This window comes from Octopus bimaculoides, chromosome 30 (assembly GCF_046866305.1).
Source record: "Octopus bimaculoides isolate indiv1 chromosome 30, ASM4686630v1, whole genome shotgun sequence".
NCBI lineage: Eukaryota > Metazoa > Mollusca > Cephalopoda > Octopoda > Octopodidae > Octopus > Octopus bimaculoides.
Genome location: NC_142957.1, coordinates 13967905 through 13985434, shown reverse-complemented (window position 1 = coordinate 13985434; position 17530 = coordinate 13967905). Strand labels below are relative to the sequence as shown.

General features: G+C 39.6%; 1 protein-coding gene across 2 annotated transcripts in view; it reads right to left on the bottom strand.

Moving 5' to 3' along the window:
* LOC106878440 (C2 domain-containing protein 3) overlaps positions 1 to 17530 on the bottom strand; it is a 57448-nt gene that overhangs the window by 6023 nt on the left and 33895 nt on the right. For both annotated transcript variants that reach the window (XM_089346298.1, XM_089346299.1), the window contains exons 31-44: positions 16707 to 16793; positions 15265 to 15366; positions 14193 to 14361; positions 11269 to 11355; positions 9754 to 9975; positions 8790 to 8930; positions 7819 to 7930; positions 6714 to 6917; positions 5680 to 5761; positions 4733 to 4971; positions 4283 to 4439; positions 2878 to 2929; positions 1737 to 1864; positions 227 to 298 (exon numbers count right to left, since the gene is read on the bottom strand). In XM_089346298.1, coding sequence (XP_089202424.1) covers positions 227 to 298; positions 1737 to 1864; positions 2878 to 2929; positions 4283 to 4439; positions 4733 to 4971; positions 5680 to 5761; positions 6714 to 6917; positions 7819 to 7930; positions 8790 to 8930; positions 9754 to 9975; positions 11269 to 11355; positions 14193 to 14361; positions 15265 to 15366; positions 16707 to 16793 — 1854 coding nt within the window. The remainder of the gene's footprint in view (positions 1 to 226; positions 299 to 1736; positions 1865 to 2877; positions 2930 to 4282; positions 4440 to 4732; positions 4972 to 5679; positions 5762 to 6713; positions 6918 to 7818; positions 7931 to 8789; positions 8931 to 9753; positions 9976 to 11268; positions 11356 to 14192; positions 14362 to 15264; positions 15367 to 16706; positions 16794 to 17530) is intronic.

The following is a 17530-nucleotide window of genomic DNA, read 5'->3' as shown; positions in this document are numbered from 1 at the left end:
TTGTCTGTGTGTGTATGTTAGTGAGTGCACATGTATGTGTGTGTGTGTGTGTGTGTGTGTGTATGTTTGAATATACCAGACTGAAATGAGTCTTGATGTTGATTAACTAAAACCCTTGAAGGTTGTACTCCAGCATGGCCACTGTCCAATGCCTGAGAAAAGTTTAAAAAAAATTTTTTTTTAAAAAGACAAATAAAAAGAAAACAAGGTGAAGCATATGACTTACTGCTTGCTGGGCCAGGTGAGTGGTGAGGCGGCGCCAGTAATGGTCCATTGATTCCATGGGTGTCACACTTAACTGATTGACCAACACAATGTCACAGGTAGATGGGCAGACAGTGGAGGGGGCGGTCAGGTGAGAAAAAGAGAGAAAAACAAGAATCAGGAAATCAATCAATCATTTACTTAAACAGATCAATATTTTCTACACAACTATCGCAATAATTTCTTCTTTATTAAACCAACAAAGAAGGCCTCTACACAGTTGCTGAACTTGTTAAAAATAACACCCAATATTTCCTTAAACTGCATCCTGTCATCTTAATAAAAGACAGACGCATTTGCTAATACAGTTTGTAATATGCGGAAAGAGGGGGATGGTCACGGCTGGAATGTCTTCGATCTGATATCTGCTCAGTCAGAGCTAACTTGGACTTAAACAATAATCACAACACCACCAACATGTTAGATCAGTGGTTCCTAACCTGTGTTGGTCCGCAAATGTAGTACTGGGGGTCCGTGAACATGTTAACCCTTTCGTTACCATATTTATTTTGAGATGTGGCTGTTTCTGACAAAGAAATTTCGCTTTCATGTAAAACAACTATATTTTGTAGACATTATCCATAATCTACTCTCAAAACATTTCAGTAGCTCTACTTTTGCATTGCTTGCAAACTTATACGTTCTACGAATCATTAAAGTGCAACGACCTGCACAATAACCAGCTTTCAATTTGATTTTCCATTCCTAGGTTAATCAGAAACATATATTGCCGTGCTACTCATAAACCTTTCTTGGTAGTTCAATTATTTAGTGAAAAAAAATACCACCAAAGCAACTTAAACCATCAAAAGGATGGGTGCGTTTGCTGGTTTTAAATATAACAAAAAATTTATTAAAATAATTTAGTTATCATTAAGCTAGTGTTAGGAACATAAATTGTGACTAAGGTTTGATGGAAGATTTTAATTCAGAACTTTTGAAAATAAGACATTTGTACTACAGAGCCAAAAGCAGTTTCAACCAGGTTTGTATCAAAAGGGTTAAAAATATCATGGTGACTTTAACCCTTTTCTTAGCATATTTCTGTTGAGATGCTCTGTGTTTCTTTCAATTTATTTTAAATATAACAAACAATTTAGTAAAATAACTTAGTTATCATTAAGCTAGTGTTAGGAACATAAATTGTGACTAAAGTTTGGTGGAAGATTTTAATTCAAAACTTATGAAAACAAGACATTTGTACTACAGAGCCAAAAGCAGTTTCAGCAGGGTTGATAACGAAAGGGTTAAGGTATACCGTATGGTTACATAATTAACAACCATACAGTATACTCAATGTCTTTATAATTAAGGACCATTCTGACGTTAGGACGGGCAGGTGTGGCTGTGTGGTTAAGAAGCTTGCCTTCTCAACTGAGTGGTTTTGGGTTCAATCTCAGTATTTGGCAATCAGGGTCAAGAGAGAGTAGGGGGGATTGGAAGTGAAAAGGGGTTCCTGAGGCTGTACTGACCTTTACCTGTCCTCGACATTGACCACCAAAATCCATGATGTTGTACCAGCCACAGAGCTGGTGTAACCCGGAGACAAGAGGCACAAGGTCGACAGATATGTACCCAATGACCTGGTCACATGATTTACCTGAAAGAAGAGCCACAACACAGGAAGTACTGTCAATAGGTGAGAAATTACGCAAGAAACATGTAAATAAAAAAATGACAAAAACAAGAGGAAAAAATTCAAAAAAAGAAAAAAAGAAAAAATGCCCCCCAAATGAGAGAAATTCCTAAAGATTATTCATGGAAACCCTTAAAAACTATGGTCACCCTGACCCTTAACCCTTTAGCATACAGATTACTTTGTGAAATGCAATGCTTATTTCATCATCATCATCATCATCGTTTAACGTCCGCTTTCCATGCTAGCATGGGTTGGACTCACATTGTTAGTGCTTGTGAAAGTCTTGTGCAGAAAGAGTACAAGCAGAGACATGACAAAGTAGCCCAAAACCTTCACTGGCCACTATGCCAGAAGTATGGATACAAGGTAATGGGTGCTTGGTACCAACGTACACTGGAAAAGGTAATGGACGAAAAGGGGAAAGCAAAAGTCCTCCGGGACTTTGACTTCCAGACAAACAAGATGTTCGAGCACCGAAGGCTGGACATAGTAACCGTTAGGAGGGACAAACAAGAAATCCTAATAACTGAAGTGGCAGTGCCGGGAGATCAAGATGTCATCATGAAAGAAAGAGAAAAGGTTGATAAATATGGAGACCTGAGAATCGAGACTGATAAGATGTGGCAGCTACGAGAGTCAAACATAAAGGTTGTCCCTATTGTCATCAAAGCATTGGGTTCAATACCACCCTAGATAAAGAAGCATCTGGAAACTTTAGAAACACCCTACAATGTAGTTGTATTGGAAAAGTCAGCATTGCTTGGGACTGCACAAATACTGCCTAAAGTACTGTCTGTCTGAGGTCCTTGTTGTGACTTGACAGACAGTACGAGGCCCTGGTAGACACAATATCTTTAATCAACAACATCACAATATTGGATACTGTGCAACGTCTTAAATAATAATAATAATGATGACGATGATGACGACGACGATGATGATGACGATGATGACTGAGAAGAATTGTTTCTTACTGATATCTTTGGAAGAATTCTCTGGTTTATGCCAAACTTTGAAGACCAAGTTCTGAAATAATAAAAAAAAAAAAAGAAAGGAAATAAGAAACAACTAGTAATATTGTCTGCTTCTGATATTAGTCCCCTGCAACCCCAGGACCACAGACTCGTGGTCAAATTGATGGCAACTCAACAGGTCCCTTCCCTTCAACTCAATTTCCTGGGTGAGGCAAGGGAATGGGGACGTCCAACAGGATCTTTTTGTCCTTTATTTGCTTCAATCATTGGACTGTGGCCAAGCTGGAGGACTGCCTTGAAAGGTTTTAGTCAAACAAATTGACCCTAGTGCAAAATGAGCCCCTTAACCACATGACCAAGTCAGCTTCTATGATTTTCTTTATTTTTTTTTCTATATTTTTACTCTGGTTTGTTTTTTCGTTAATCTTCCTGGTGAAGTGTGCCACTATCTGTCTGTCCAGTCTGTCTGATCCCCACTGTGCCACAAAGAGAAAAAGATAGTACCACAGATCTAGGCCACCAGTGCCACCTACATATGACAGAAGTGGTCACAATGGGTGTTGGGTAGCAGTTGTTGGTTAATGTTTGTCAGGAGGGCCACAGTCCACTGTCTAACAAAAAGAAAGAAAAAAAAAGTATGTCACTAAGACTTCTTGTTTTTGAATGAAAATAGTTTACTAATAATGGTCTTTTTGCATGAATTTGAACCACCGATGTTTTGAATTAAGCATTCTTGAACTGTTATTGCACTGCAAATCAAAAACTATACAAAAAAAAACCCAACACAAACAATGGGGTTGATGTAATCGACTTATCGTATCCCCCGAAATTGCTGGCCTGGTGCCCAAAGTAGAAACCAATTTAGAAATAGGAGTTGAGATGCTCTCTCAGCATTTTTATTGGGTTGTCCTGAATGTTCATGCCGATTTATAGTAGCTTACCTTTCAACAGGTATTTATTTTACAGAACCCCAAAAGGACAAAAGGCAAAGTCGACCTCAGCAGAATTTGAATTCAAAACATAAAGATGGACGAAATGTCGCTAAGTATTTTGCCCAGTGTGCCAATGATTTTGTCAGCTCACAGCTTTACTCATCTTTGTAAATTGCTGTGTTGCTCATGGAGTTTTGTGTATTACTACTTGACTCATTTCTCAGTGCTAAGAGCTAAGAGCCCTGCTTTTACAGCAAGATACAGCACTTTTTAACCCTAGATCAGTGCACACCAAACAGATATATAATCAAAGGACATCCAAGCATGACATTCATGTCTTCTTAAACATCTAGGACTACACTCTTAACTGTGCCCTTGCTTCAGTAAGATCACAGACTGGTGCAAGTTGAACGGATCTGCAAGTCAGGCAACAACATAAAAGACAGGAGCTGTGAACCGATCGGTCATCTTACCTTGTTTTCTTCATAGAGCAGGCGAGAGGTGAGCAGGGTGTCGACATCAAAGTCCCACACTGGACAGTCAGCATTGTAGAAAACAGAGGTGGACACTGTCCGGTTTTTGTAGCCACTTTGAAAGGAGACGTATGTGTTGGGCTTACAGATCTTGCCACTGAAAATACATTCATTTAGAGATAGTGAAAGACATTGTGATAGAGTTAACATTGTGATCATCATCATATCATCATATCATCATCATCATCATCATACGAAATCTATTCACAAGGCTTTGGTCAGCTTGATGCTATAGTAGAAGACATATGGCCAAGGTACCATGCAGTGGGACTGAACCCAAAACCACATCATTGGGAAGCAAATGTCTTAACCACACAGCCACACTTGCGAAAAACAAAATTATGAAATTGAGGGAAAAACTGATGTCTAATGGTGGTCTGCATGTATTACCTGCTTTTGTTGGTTACATGTTTCAAATGCATGGCCTTCTCAATTGATATGTGGGCCTCAAAGACTTCTAGGATATTCTGGTAGTTTTTGCGGGGGTGGCCACAATGGTGATCAGTGCTGATCTTCTCTGTAGGAATGTCATTCCAGTCTGAATCATCAGAGTCACTCTTGGAGTCAACAGCCATATTGGTAGATGTCTTCTTTGTTGGTAAGTGGTGTTTTGTGCTGGGCAGCAAGTCCTTCAGGTTAGGCCAAAATTTGGAGGGAAGACAAAAAGAAAAAAAAGGAAGTAGATTAACTTTTTAGCATTTAGAATACTCTGTCAAATGTAAAGCTTATTTATTCACATTGTTTTGAATTGACCATGTATTATCTCAAAGCTTTGAGATTTTGATGAAATAATTGGTTTGTTTTTAGAATGACATTACAGGACAAATCTGGTCAGCTGGAATACAAATCAGGTGGAATATTTGGGGCCCAGATATGGCTGATTTAAATGCTAAAGGGTTAACACTTTAGCATTCAGTTTATTCTGTCCAATGTAATGCTTATTAATTCATATTATTTTAAATTAATCATCCATTATTTCATAGCTTTGAGATTTTGATAACGTGACTGGTTATTTTTAGAATGACATTGTAGGACAAACCTGGTCAGTTTGAACATAAAACAGGTAGAATATTTTGACCAGATACGGATGGTTTAAATACTAAGGGTTAATTCAGATCTCTGGCTCAGATGGTTACAAGCTATGTAACCCATCGCTAGACTGTTATGGAAAATTGGGACATCTGACGTGGAAGAGCTGTAATTGGCAGAGCAAGTCGCCCGACAGGATAGGACAGATACAATATGGAAAATGAAATAATAAAAATACATGGCAGCTGTGCCCCAGCATGGCCACTGCAAAATGTATTGAAATCAATGAAAGAGTGTATTTGAATTACCTGTAATTGGAGTGTGATGTGACATCGGAGAAACATACCACGTAAATTGGCAGCTCGGGCATTGAAGATGGGATAAAGACCACTGGAATTGAACCGGAAACAGAAGGAAAATGAACAACAAAATTTATATATTTATTTAAAGGACCCATGTAAATTCCACAGAATGGAAAAAAATTAAGAGAACCCATTTAAGAAAGAAAGGCTGATTTGCATTTTTATAGCGTTCTTAGTTTAGAATTCTTTAAACATTCATTTCCTCGCATCTCCATCGCTGTTGTCTTTTACCTGTTTTTATTATATTTTATCGATGTTCCTCTCTGATCCATACTCTATATCTGCACATCTTTTCTCGAGCAGCTTGTAATTGGGTTTCATGTGAATCCAGAGTTTAGGCTGAATTAACCCTTATAATTGCACTTTCGCATATTCAATGGTTACTATAAAAAAAAATAGTTCAATAAAAAAAATAATACATAGGCGTAGGAGTGGCTGTGTGGTAAGTAGTTTGCTTACCAGCCACATGGTTCCGGGTTCAGTCCCACTGCGTGGCACCTTGGGCAAGTGTCTTCTACTATAGCCTCGGGCCGACCAAAGCCTTGTGAGTGGATTTGGTAGACGGAAACTGAAAGAAGCCCGTCGTATATATATATATATATATATATATGTATGTGTGTATGTGTTTGTGTGTCTGTGTTTGTCCCCCCAACATCGCTTGACAATCGATGCTGGTGTGTTTACGTCCCCATAACTTAGCGGTTCAGCAAAAGAGACCGATAGAATAAGTACTAGGCTTCCAAAGAATAAGTCCTGGGGTCGATTTGCTCGACTAAAGGCGGTGCTCCAGCATGGCCGCAGTCAAAAGACTGAAACAAGTAAAAGAGAATACTTTTCACTATCAAAACACCACCACCACTGCTATCTGCTTCTCTCTCTCTCTCTCTCAATATAAATATATATACACAATTGATTAGATCAGAAGTTGAGGCCTGAAAGCCCACCTCAAATCCTTATATCAGATACCAGAGTTAACATACCTGATTCGATAAACGTTCTTCTTCTGTCCACAACACAGCTCCCGCAGTGGGATCCAGACAGAGCCAATCAATTTATCCTTTGGTTTCCTTCGGTTACTGATAGTCTTCTCTAAACTGTCCCCGTCACCGATGTTAATCCTGGGAATGGCACTGGCCCCAACAGAAAACCAGACTTTGATTTCAAGTTTTTCTTCTTTTAAAAACCTTTCCAAATAGTGATAAATAAAAACAGGGTACGGTGAATAAACTGTCGTCTAAATTACGCAAAAATGAAAATAACACTGACATCTCGTTTTAACAGATATATTTACCAAAATTACATAAAAATATCTTGAAATACTAAAGAGTAAATTTATTCAATGAAATCGCCATTGGCTTCAACCACAGCCTCCAGACGACTTCGGAATCTCCTGCAACTCTTCAGGATGGTCTCCTGTTTTAAGTTGGTGAATGCTGCCATAATCCTTGCCTGCAGTTCATCTTTGGTGTTACTAGGAGTTTTGTTGGTCTCTCACCCCACACATAACAATCAAGGGGATTGCAGTCTGGGGAGTTAGGTGGCCAGATATTAAGGGTAATGTGGTCGCAGAAATTGTCTGACTGGGTTCTCCTGCTTGTGTGGCATGGTGCAGAGTCCTGTTACCAGACATAGGGTCTTCCAGCAGCCACTCTCTTGACCCAGGGCAGCACTACCTGCTCCAGGCACTTGGTGTAGGCCCCCATGTTGAGTGTGAGGCCATGTGGGAAGATGAATGGAGGCGTTATGCTGCTATCACTAGAGATCACTCCAAACACCATGATGTTGACTGGATGGTTGATTTTTATCACTCTCAATATATGTCTTCAGACTGACACCCAAACATTCTGAAATGTTTGTATTGGAGCTTCCAGCGTGAATGCCAAGCAGTACATCATGTCGTTTACAAATTTTTGGCAGAGTGAATTGCGTCATGGTGCTGTTTTTCTTACATCGAATTTAGCCCAAACATCTTTAATAAATCCCCGTCTCTCCATCAACCCTGCCACACACACACACACACACACACACACACACACACACACACAGCAATAAATAAATAAAAATATAAATGAAAGCAATTTGTACCAGAGTAATGGTGATGATAAGTCAACAAGGAAACTGTTCTGATGCCCAGCTTTCATTGAGACAAAATCTTCTCCATATGCTTTGATTGGGATTGCATCAGATGTAAAGGGACCTGTAATAGAGAAAATAAGAGATGCAGAGCTCCATCTGTTGCCAGTTTTCGATGCTTCCATTTTCCCATGCTGCCAGCATGGATCAAACAGAATTTATTTGGCCCAATTTTCTATGGCTGAATGCACTTTCCTGCCACTAACCCTCATCTGTTTCAAAGTAAGGTGATATTTTTCCTATAGTTAGACATGTTTCTCATGAGGACTGGAAGCAAACAACATTGCTTATATGCCAATGATGCTCATTTATAACCATCGTGTAACATCTATACAAGGTTACTACATCATCATCATTTAACGTCCGTTTTCCATGCTGGCATGGGTTTGGACGGTTTGACCGAGGTCCGGAGAGCCAGCAGCAGCAACACCAGGCTCCAATCTAATCTGGCAGAGTTTCTACAGCTGGATGCCCCTCCTAACACCAACCACTCCAAGAGTGTAGTGGGTGCTTTTTACATGCCACCAGCACAGGAGCCAGTCAGGCGGGCCTGACATCAATCCAAACCCTAACCCTAACCGTAAACCCTTCAAAATAAATCGCGCTCTCTGTATCTCTTTCGCTTTTACGACGTCGTTTCCCTGTTTCTCTCCAACACTTTTTATGGAAAAGGCCGATATTTAGGACTCGTACTGTAAGGTCACCAAAGAGTCATTATGACTAGCTTCAAATATGAATAACAGAGTTGAGGGTCATGGGATCCCGTGCAAGAAGCAGGACCAGATAAATGGATGAATGTTCAACTAAACCTTTCAAGGTGGTGCCCCAGCATGGCCAGAGTCCAATGACTGAAACAAGAGAAAACAAAAAGAGACAAAACAGAAAAAGAAAGAAAACTAAATGAAGGCCCAACAATAGCTCACCTTTATCGTAGAAAGTGTATTTCAAATACGTGAAGCTCTCCCTGTTAATGGTCGTTTGTCCAGGGAAGAGGCAGTTGGGAACAGCCAGCCTCATGTCATCAGCATTGATGGTCACCTGGAGAGCTCTGTCATTTGTAAGGTCTGTTAGAGAAGAGAGGGAGAGGAAAAAACAATCAGAGGTGGTAGTGGTAGTGACAGTGGTGATGGTTTTGTTTGTTTTATTGTCACTACTTAGAATTTCAATGAAGTGGGGAAAATGGAATTGGAAATAAAAGTACCTGGGTTCTCATTCCTAAGGTATTTTTTGATATTATTATTATTATTATTATTATTATTATTATTATTATTATTATTATTATTCAGGTCACTGCCTGGAATCGAACTTGAAATCTTGGAGTTAGTAGCCCGCGCTCTTAACCCCAAGATTCCGAGTTCGATTCCAGGTAGTGACCTGAATAATAATAGTAATAATAATAATAATAATAATAATAATAATAATAGCAAAAAATACCTTAGGAATGAGAACCCAGGTTCGAAATCTCCCCAAGACACCTGATTAAGGCTGGAGGGTATATCAGCCAAAACGTTGTGTTAACAACAAACAAGATGAGGACAAATATCCATCAAATGTCCCATGCATGTCAGCCTCCACTCTTCATGCCACTAATGTTATCCAAGGGAAAGGCAAAGGCCATGATACAGCTTGGCACCAGTGATGTCGCAACTCATTTCTACAGCTGAGTGGAACTGGAGCAACATGAAAAACAGAGTGTCTTGCTCAAGAACAGAACACTCAGCTCGATCCAGGAATCAAACTCACTACCTCATGGTTGTGAGCCCGACGCTCTAACCCCTGAGCCATGTGCATTCACTGAGGTGGATGGTTAAACTAGAGTGACCCAATCCAGACCAAACCAATCTTAGTCAAGACCAAAAAACACAACATGACCGATTCCAAACTTACCACCAAAATTGTCGTTCAGGGCATATCTGTCCGGCAAAGTCCAGTTGTGCGTCTCAGCAATCCGGACGACACGATCGAGGTCGTTGGCCTGAGAGAACTTGACGCTCACCTCAACGCCACCTACGACACGCTCCAGCTGACCTGCTGATGATGTCTGGACTGTGACCAGGCGTGAAGTGTCCTCCACGACTGGCTTGTTGACCGGGAACCAACCGTTGATACCTGAGGGAGTGAGGAAACCAAACATGAATGAATCATCACCACCTCTGTCATCATCATCATCGTTATCATCATCACCATCATAATAACCATTATCAACACCATTGTCACCATCATCATCATCGTCATCACTATCATAATATCCATCATCAGCAACACCACCACCGCCACCATCCTGCTCTTCCTCCTCCTCCTGTTGTCATCAAATATCACCACCAATTGTCATCAACATCACCACAAACATTACCCTAGTAACTATCAAACCATCGCAACCATAACGACAATCATCATCATCATTGCAATCATAACAAACATCATCCTAATAACTGTCACCACAGTTGTCATCATTGTCATCACTACCACAATCGTTATCACAGTCGTCGTCATCGTCCTCACTTACCATTAATGTCATCATCACCATCACCACCATCATCATCATCATCATCAATCATCATCATCACCATCATCAATCATCATCATCATCACTATCATCATCATCATCAATCATCATCATCATCATCAATCATCATCATCATCATCATCATCAATCATCATCATCATCATCATCATCAATCATCATCATCATCATCATCATCATCAATCATCATCAATCATCATCATCAATCATCATCATCATCATCAATCATCATCATCATCATCATCAATCATCATCATCATCATCAATCATCATCATCATCAATCATCATCATCATCACCATCATCATCACTATCATCATCATCATCATCACCATCATCGATCATCATCATCATCATCATCAATCATCATCATCATCATCACCATCATCGATCATCATCATCACCATCATCGATCATCATCATCATCATCATCACTATCATCATCATCATCATCATCATCATCAATCATCATCATCATCAATCATCATCATCATCATCAATCATCATCATCACCATCATCGATCATCATCACTATCATCATCATCATCATCAATCATCATCATCATCATCAATCATCATCATCAATCATCATCATCATCATCATCATCATCATCACCATAATCATTGTCATCATCATCACTATCATTCACAACCACCACCACCACCACCACCACCATCATTATCAGCATCATAATTATAACAAACCATCATCCTCACCACCACCACCACCGCCACCACCAACCTTCTTCTTTCCCACCCATCGCTTCTGGTCATCCTCAAATTGTCAGTGCCCCAGCTGTAGCCTCACTAACAACATTGCAAGAGAGAGAGAGAGAGAGAGAGAGAGAGAGAGAGAGCAATAGAGAAGATTGTACTAACCAGTGGTGCCGGTGAGCAATTCAGCAAGTGGTACAAAGGTATTTCCCAGTAAGACATCTTGATGGTTGGTGCAGGAGATACCAGGTTCTAATCCAGGGAGGGGAGAGAGAAAGGAGAAAAATTGTTTAATGAAGGTTAGTGTTATGGAAGGGTTCAACTGCATATTTGTACCTGCATGCACATGCATGTATGTGTGTGTGTGCATGTATGTATGTAAATATATATATATATATATATATATATATATATATATATATATATATATATATAAATATATAAATATGTATATATATATATATATATATATATATATATATATATATATATATATATATAAATATATAAATATGTATATATATATATATATATATATATATATATATATATATATATATATATATATATATATATATGTGTGCATGTATATATATGTATAATACAAATGATATATGAGCATATGCATGTATACGTCCATGTATGTACATACCTACATCTACATGTATATATAGATGCATATCCGGGTACAGGACGTCAGGAAAATGAACGGGAACATAAAGCACAAAAACGGACTTTGTTTACAGACAACAGAACGAACACATAGGAAGGAAAACAAACACGCCACTTATGGAATTATTCCTTCATCAGCTGCCTATATATATATATATATATATTTATATATATATATATATATATATACGTATAAGAAGGGATGACCACTAAGTGGACATCCGATATGCTAGAAAAATAATAAAATTATTTTTCTTTGTGGTTGGGTCGTTGATGACCTCTTTCTAGCATATCGGATGTCCACTTAGTGGTTATCCCTTCTTATACGCATGTAATACAATTTTTTCTGAATTTTCAGATTTTTTATATGCTAGGCCACTGGTTTTAAATTGATGTTAATTAACCCATTACCTACCAGTGATCTCATATGAGATCACTTAAAAATTACAAATTTCGTAATTATCTGTCAATATTTACACATATCTAACCTTTTTGCTATATCTACTAGGTATATTTCTCTGATATTCAAATGAGGTTTGCTAATTTTTCACCCAATATCTCGCTTATTTCTATTTAAAATGTTATTTTGATCATTCCAGCGTGTTTCAAAGGCTGTTTTATGCTAGAAATCAAAGTTTCATAAAAAAAATTCCAGTTAATAGAATTATGGGAAGTAATGGGTTAAATTAATATTCAATTTATCACCCTCAGTATATAAATATATATATATATATATATATATATATATATCATCATCGTTTAACGTCCGCTTTCCATGCTAGCATGGGTTGGACGATTTGACTGAGGACTGGTGAAACCGGATGGCAACACCAGGCTCCAGTCTGATTTGGCAGAGTTTCTACAGCTGGATGCCCTTCCTAACGCCAACCACTCAGAGAGTGTAGTGGGTGCTTTTACGTGTCACCCGCACGAAAACGGCCACGCTCGAAATGGTGTCTTTTATGTGCCACCCGCACAAGCCAGTCCAGGGGCACTGGCAACGATCTCGCTCGAAAATCCTACAGGAGCCAGTCAGGCGGTACTGGCAACGGCCACGCTCAAAATGGTGCATCTCATGTGCCACCCGCACAAGAACCAGTCCAGGGGCACTGGCAACGATCTTACTTGGCTTGCCGGGTCTTCTCACGCACAGCACATTTCCAAAGGTCTCGGTCCGTAGTCATCGCCTCGGTGAGGCCCAATGTACGAAGGTCTTGCCTCACCACCTCAGCCCAGGTCTTCCTGGGCCTACCTCTTCCACGGGTTCCCTCAACTGTTAGGGTGTGGCACTTTTTCACGCAGCTATCCTCCTCCATTCTCACCACATGTCCATACCAGCGCAATCGTCTCTCTTGCACGCCACAACTGATGCTTCTAATGTTCAGCTTTTCTCTCAAGATACTTACACTCTGACGGGTATTCACATTGACATTACACATCCAACGGAGCATACTGGCTTCATTCCTTGCGAGCTTACGTATGTCCTCAGCAGTTACAGCCCATGTTTCACTGCCATGTAGCATGGTTGTTCGTACGCATGCGTCATACAGTCTGCCTTTTACTCTGAGTGAGAGTCCCTTTGTCGCCAGCAGGGGTAAGAGCTCTCTAAACTTTGCCCAGGCTATTCTTATTCTAGCAGCTACACTTTCAGCGCACCCACCCCCACTACTAACTTGGTCGCCCAGATAGCGGAAGCTATCGACTACCTCTAGTTTTTCACCCTGGAATGAGATAGAAGTTGTTTCCTGTTTGTTTGCAGTCTTTATTGCACCTGAACATCTGCCACAAACAAAAACTAACTTGCTAGTTAACCTGCCTTTGATGTTGCTGCACCTCTTATGTGTCCATAGCTTGCACCGGGTACATCTTATAGAGTTACTACCTACTCCTTTTCTACAAACTGAGCAGGGCCATCTACCTGAAGGGGTTTGTGTTTTATATATATATATATATATATATATATATATATATATATATATATATATAAATTCAATAATAGGACGAATTCTTTTACAAGAATTTATCAAGTAGCTAGTGTGAAAAAAACCTCATAAGGGAAAAAATCCATCATTTATTCCCGAAATATATATTTATATTTATATAAGGGCATTACTATATAATAATGCCTCACGCTATGAGGGACTCTAAGGTCAGGTTATATATATATATTATTGAGTTAGAAAACAGAGAGATCTAATGGACACAAATTAATTTGTTAACTAATTAACATATTCACCTACAATTGTTTCATTTCACAAACAAAATTAAAAGAGGAAACGGGAGAGGGGGAAGGAGATAAGGAGGAAGTGGAAGACAAGGAAGAAGAGGAGGTAGAAGAGGAGGGTGATGACACTATCAAAGCACTAACCCCCACCTCATAACCACTGACCCACAACACCCTCTCAGTGGTTCCTTACCTGATATATTCTGGTGCCAGAGTTCCAGATGAAGTCCTGCAGCCTCCAATTGCTCAGCTAAACAAGAGGTCATACCATTGTTGGTCGCCACCAGGGGGCAGTAGAAGTCGAAATATTGTCCAATGTTAGCATGGAAACACTTTGCCATTGTCCTAGTTGTGAAAATGCGCTGACAAACAGACAGACAAAAGAAAGATATTAGCCATTTAGCATTTAAACTGGTCAAATCCAGCCTAAATATTCTTTTTTTTGTTTGTTTTATGCTCAAACTGACCACATCTGGCCTATCAGGTCAACCTGACAATGTCATTCTAAAAATAAACAATCACATCATCTCAAGACAACAAAAAGATAATGCAGGATTAATTCTTTTACTTGTTTCAGTCATTTGACTGCGGCCATGCTGGAGCACCGCCTTTAGTCGAGCAAATAGACACAAGCACACACAAGCACGACCACACACACATGCATACACACACACACAGCCATACATAAAGACATACAAACACACACCTGGACACAAACACAAAGACATACACAAACACACAACCATACATAAACACACACAAACATATAACCACATAGCACACACCAACACACACACAAACACAGTCACACGCAGCCACAAACCTGCACACACAAACACACAGCCACATGCAACCATATACAAACACATAACCACACGTAAACGCAGTCACACACACAAACATACAGCCACACACAAACAGACAGTCGGCGAGCTGGCAGAAACGTTAACACGCCGGGCGAAATGCTTAGCGGTATTTCATCTGCCGCTACGTTCTGAGTTCAAATTCCGCCGAGGTAGACTTTGCCTTTCATCCTTTCAGGGTCGATAAATTAAGTACCAGTTATGCACTGGGGTCGATGTAATCGACTTAATCCGTTTGTCTGTCCTTGTTTGACCCCTCTGTGTTTAGCCTCCTTGTGGGCAATAAAGAAATAAAACAGTCACAAACCAACACACAAACACACCAGTACACGTACACACAGAAACAAACACAGAATAAAATGGAGAAAGCATTCGAAGAAGTTGACGGAGATGTCTACTGACCTGATCGATAAAAGAGAATCTAGCCTTTAGGTAGAGGTTGACCCCTACCTTGGCAGGGTGCAGCATATCTGGGTTCTGCAGGGCACACATCTCTGCAGCAGACTGTAATGGACAAAAGAAAAGGAAGGGGGTCACCAAAAATATATTAACGGCTCTGTGAAGGGTGGGAAGCTGGCAGAATCATTAGCATGCTGGGCAAAATGCTTAGCAAGATTTTGCCCAGCCCGACATTCACCATCATCATCATTTAATGTCCATTGTCCCTGCAACAGACACACATAAATATATACATACACATATATATATATATCATCATCATCATCGTTTAACGTCCACCTTCCATGCTAGCATGGGTTGGACGATTTGACTGAGGACTGGCAAACCAGATGGCAACACCAGGCTCCAATCTGATCTGGCAGAGTTTCTACAGCTGGATGCCCTTCCTAACACCAGGATGCCCTTCCTAACGCCATGATATATATATATATATGTAAAGAATAAAAAGTTTAGAATGGTACAACAATGCACTATAGAACAAACAATACACAATGCTTCAAGCGAACTACAATACTCTCCTATATATATATATATATATATACGTCAAGATCACCAGCATTCTATCTCCCACACACAGCCCCTCGTTCTTCAATCACCGTTTGTTATCTCCCCCTTTTCTTAGCTCTCCTGAAAAAAGAATTTCTAACTTCCGGTCAGCCATTGTTATGATCAGCCATTATTATGATTGACCGTTGACTGAACACTATTCAATTTTTTTTCTCCGTGTTTTTCTCCTTGTCTCTGTATTCTTTCTGTTGAAGAGCGTAACTCGAAACGTCAAAGACTTTCCGTATTCCCGAGCGTCATACTAATACATCCTTTTGTTATTTACACCACCTGTCCTCGTCTGTTGTTGTTTTTTAGTATATTCTCCCCTATATATATATATATATATATATATATATATACATGATGGGCTTCTTTCAGTTTCCGTCTACCAAATCCACTTGCAAGACTTTGGTCATCCTGAGGCTATTGCAGAAGATACTTGCCCAAAGTGCTGCACAGTGGGACTGAACCCAGAACCATGTGGTTGAGAAGCAAGCACCTTACCACACAGCCATGCCTGCACCTATGTATGCATGTATGTATGTATGTATATGCGTATTTATATGTGTGTGTGTTTGTGTTTCTTTGGCTTCTACCACATGACAACCAGTGTTGGTTTGTTTAGTGGTTCAAACCAATAAGATATGTACCAGACTATAAAAATATGTATTGGGGTTGATTTGTTCAACTAAACCCTTTAAGGTTGTGCTCCAGCAAGGCCACAGATCAATGAATGAAACAAGTGAAAGAATAAAAGATTATCATTAGATGCAATGACAAGGTAATAAAGAGAAAAAAAACAGAGAGAAAGAGAGAAAGAGGTTATAAAGTCTTACCTGAAGGCCACATGTGCGAAGGATGCCGACACAGATGTAAGTAAAAGGGGATTCAGAGGTTGTGGTGACTGGTGGTTGATTGGTCAACTGGCAGGGATTCAAAAGAACAAAATAAAACAAATATAGATAACTTTCTTTATTAGCCACACAGGGCTGAACACAGATGGGACAAATACAATGTAGAGTTTTTCTTTTCGATGGGGGCCAGAAAAAAAAAAAATTAAAAAAACAAAAGTAGGGACAACGATCAAAAGGGATCGAAGACGTTTGGGGTGTGTACAAGAAAGATAAATATATACAAAAAGTTCCCAAGGAATGGGGAGGTTTATCCGTGGAAAGGAAGACCTACGAAAAGACCACGGTAACCTCAGGCAATAATGTTACATGTTAATAGATTTAATTACACAAGGTAAGTAACTTTCTGCTTTAAAATTTTTCCATTTCATAGGATCAAGCTGAAGGTCGCTTCGTCATTTATACGTGCCGTCCTTGCTACATTCACCCATCTTTTTTGGAAACATTCATTAGACAACACTTGCCTCTCGACTCTCACCTTCCTTTTCAAGTGATACTTGAAAAAGTTGATGAGAGAAAGGAAATATAGATAGATAAGATATGCAGGTAGATAGAAGTGAAGACACGTGGCTTAGTGGTTAGGGTATTTGGCTCATAAATTGTAAGGTCAAGGGTTCGATTCCCAGTGACGTGTTGTGTCCTTGAGCAAGACACTTTATGTCATGTTGTTCCAGTTCCCACTGCTGGTAAAAACGAGTTGTGCCTGTAATTCAAAGGGGCCAGCCTTGTCACACTCTGTGTCACGCTGA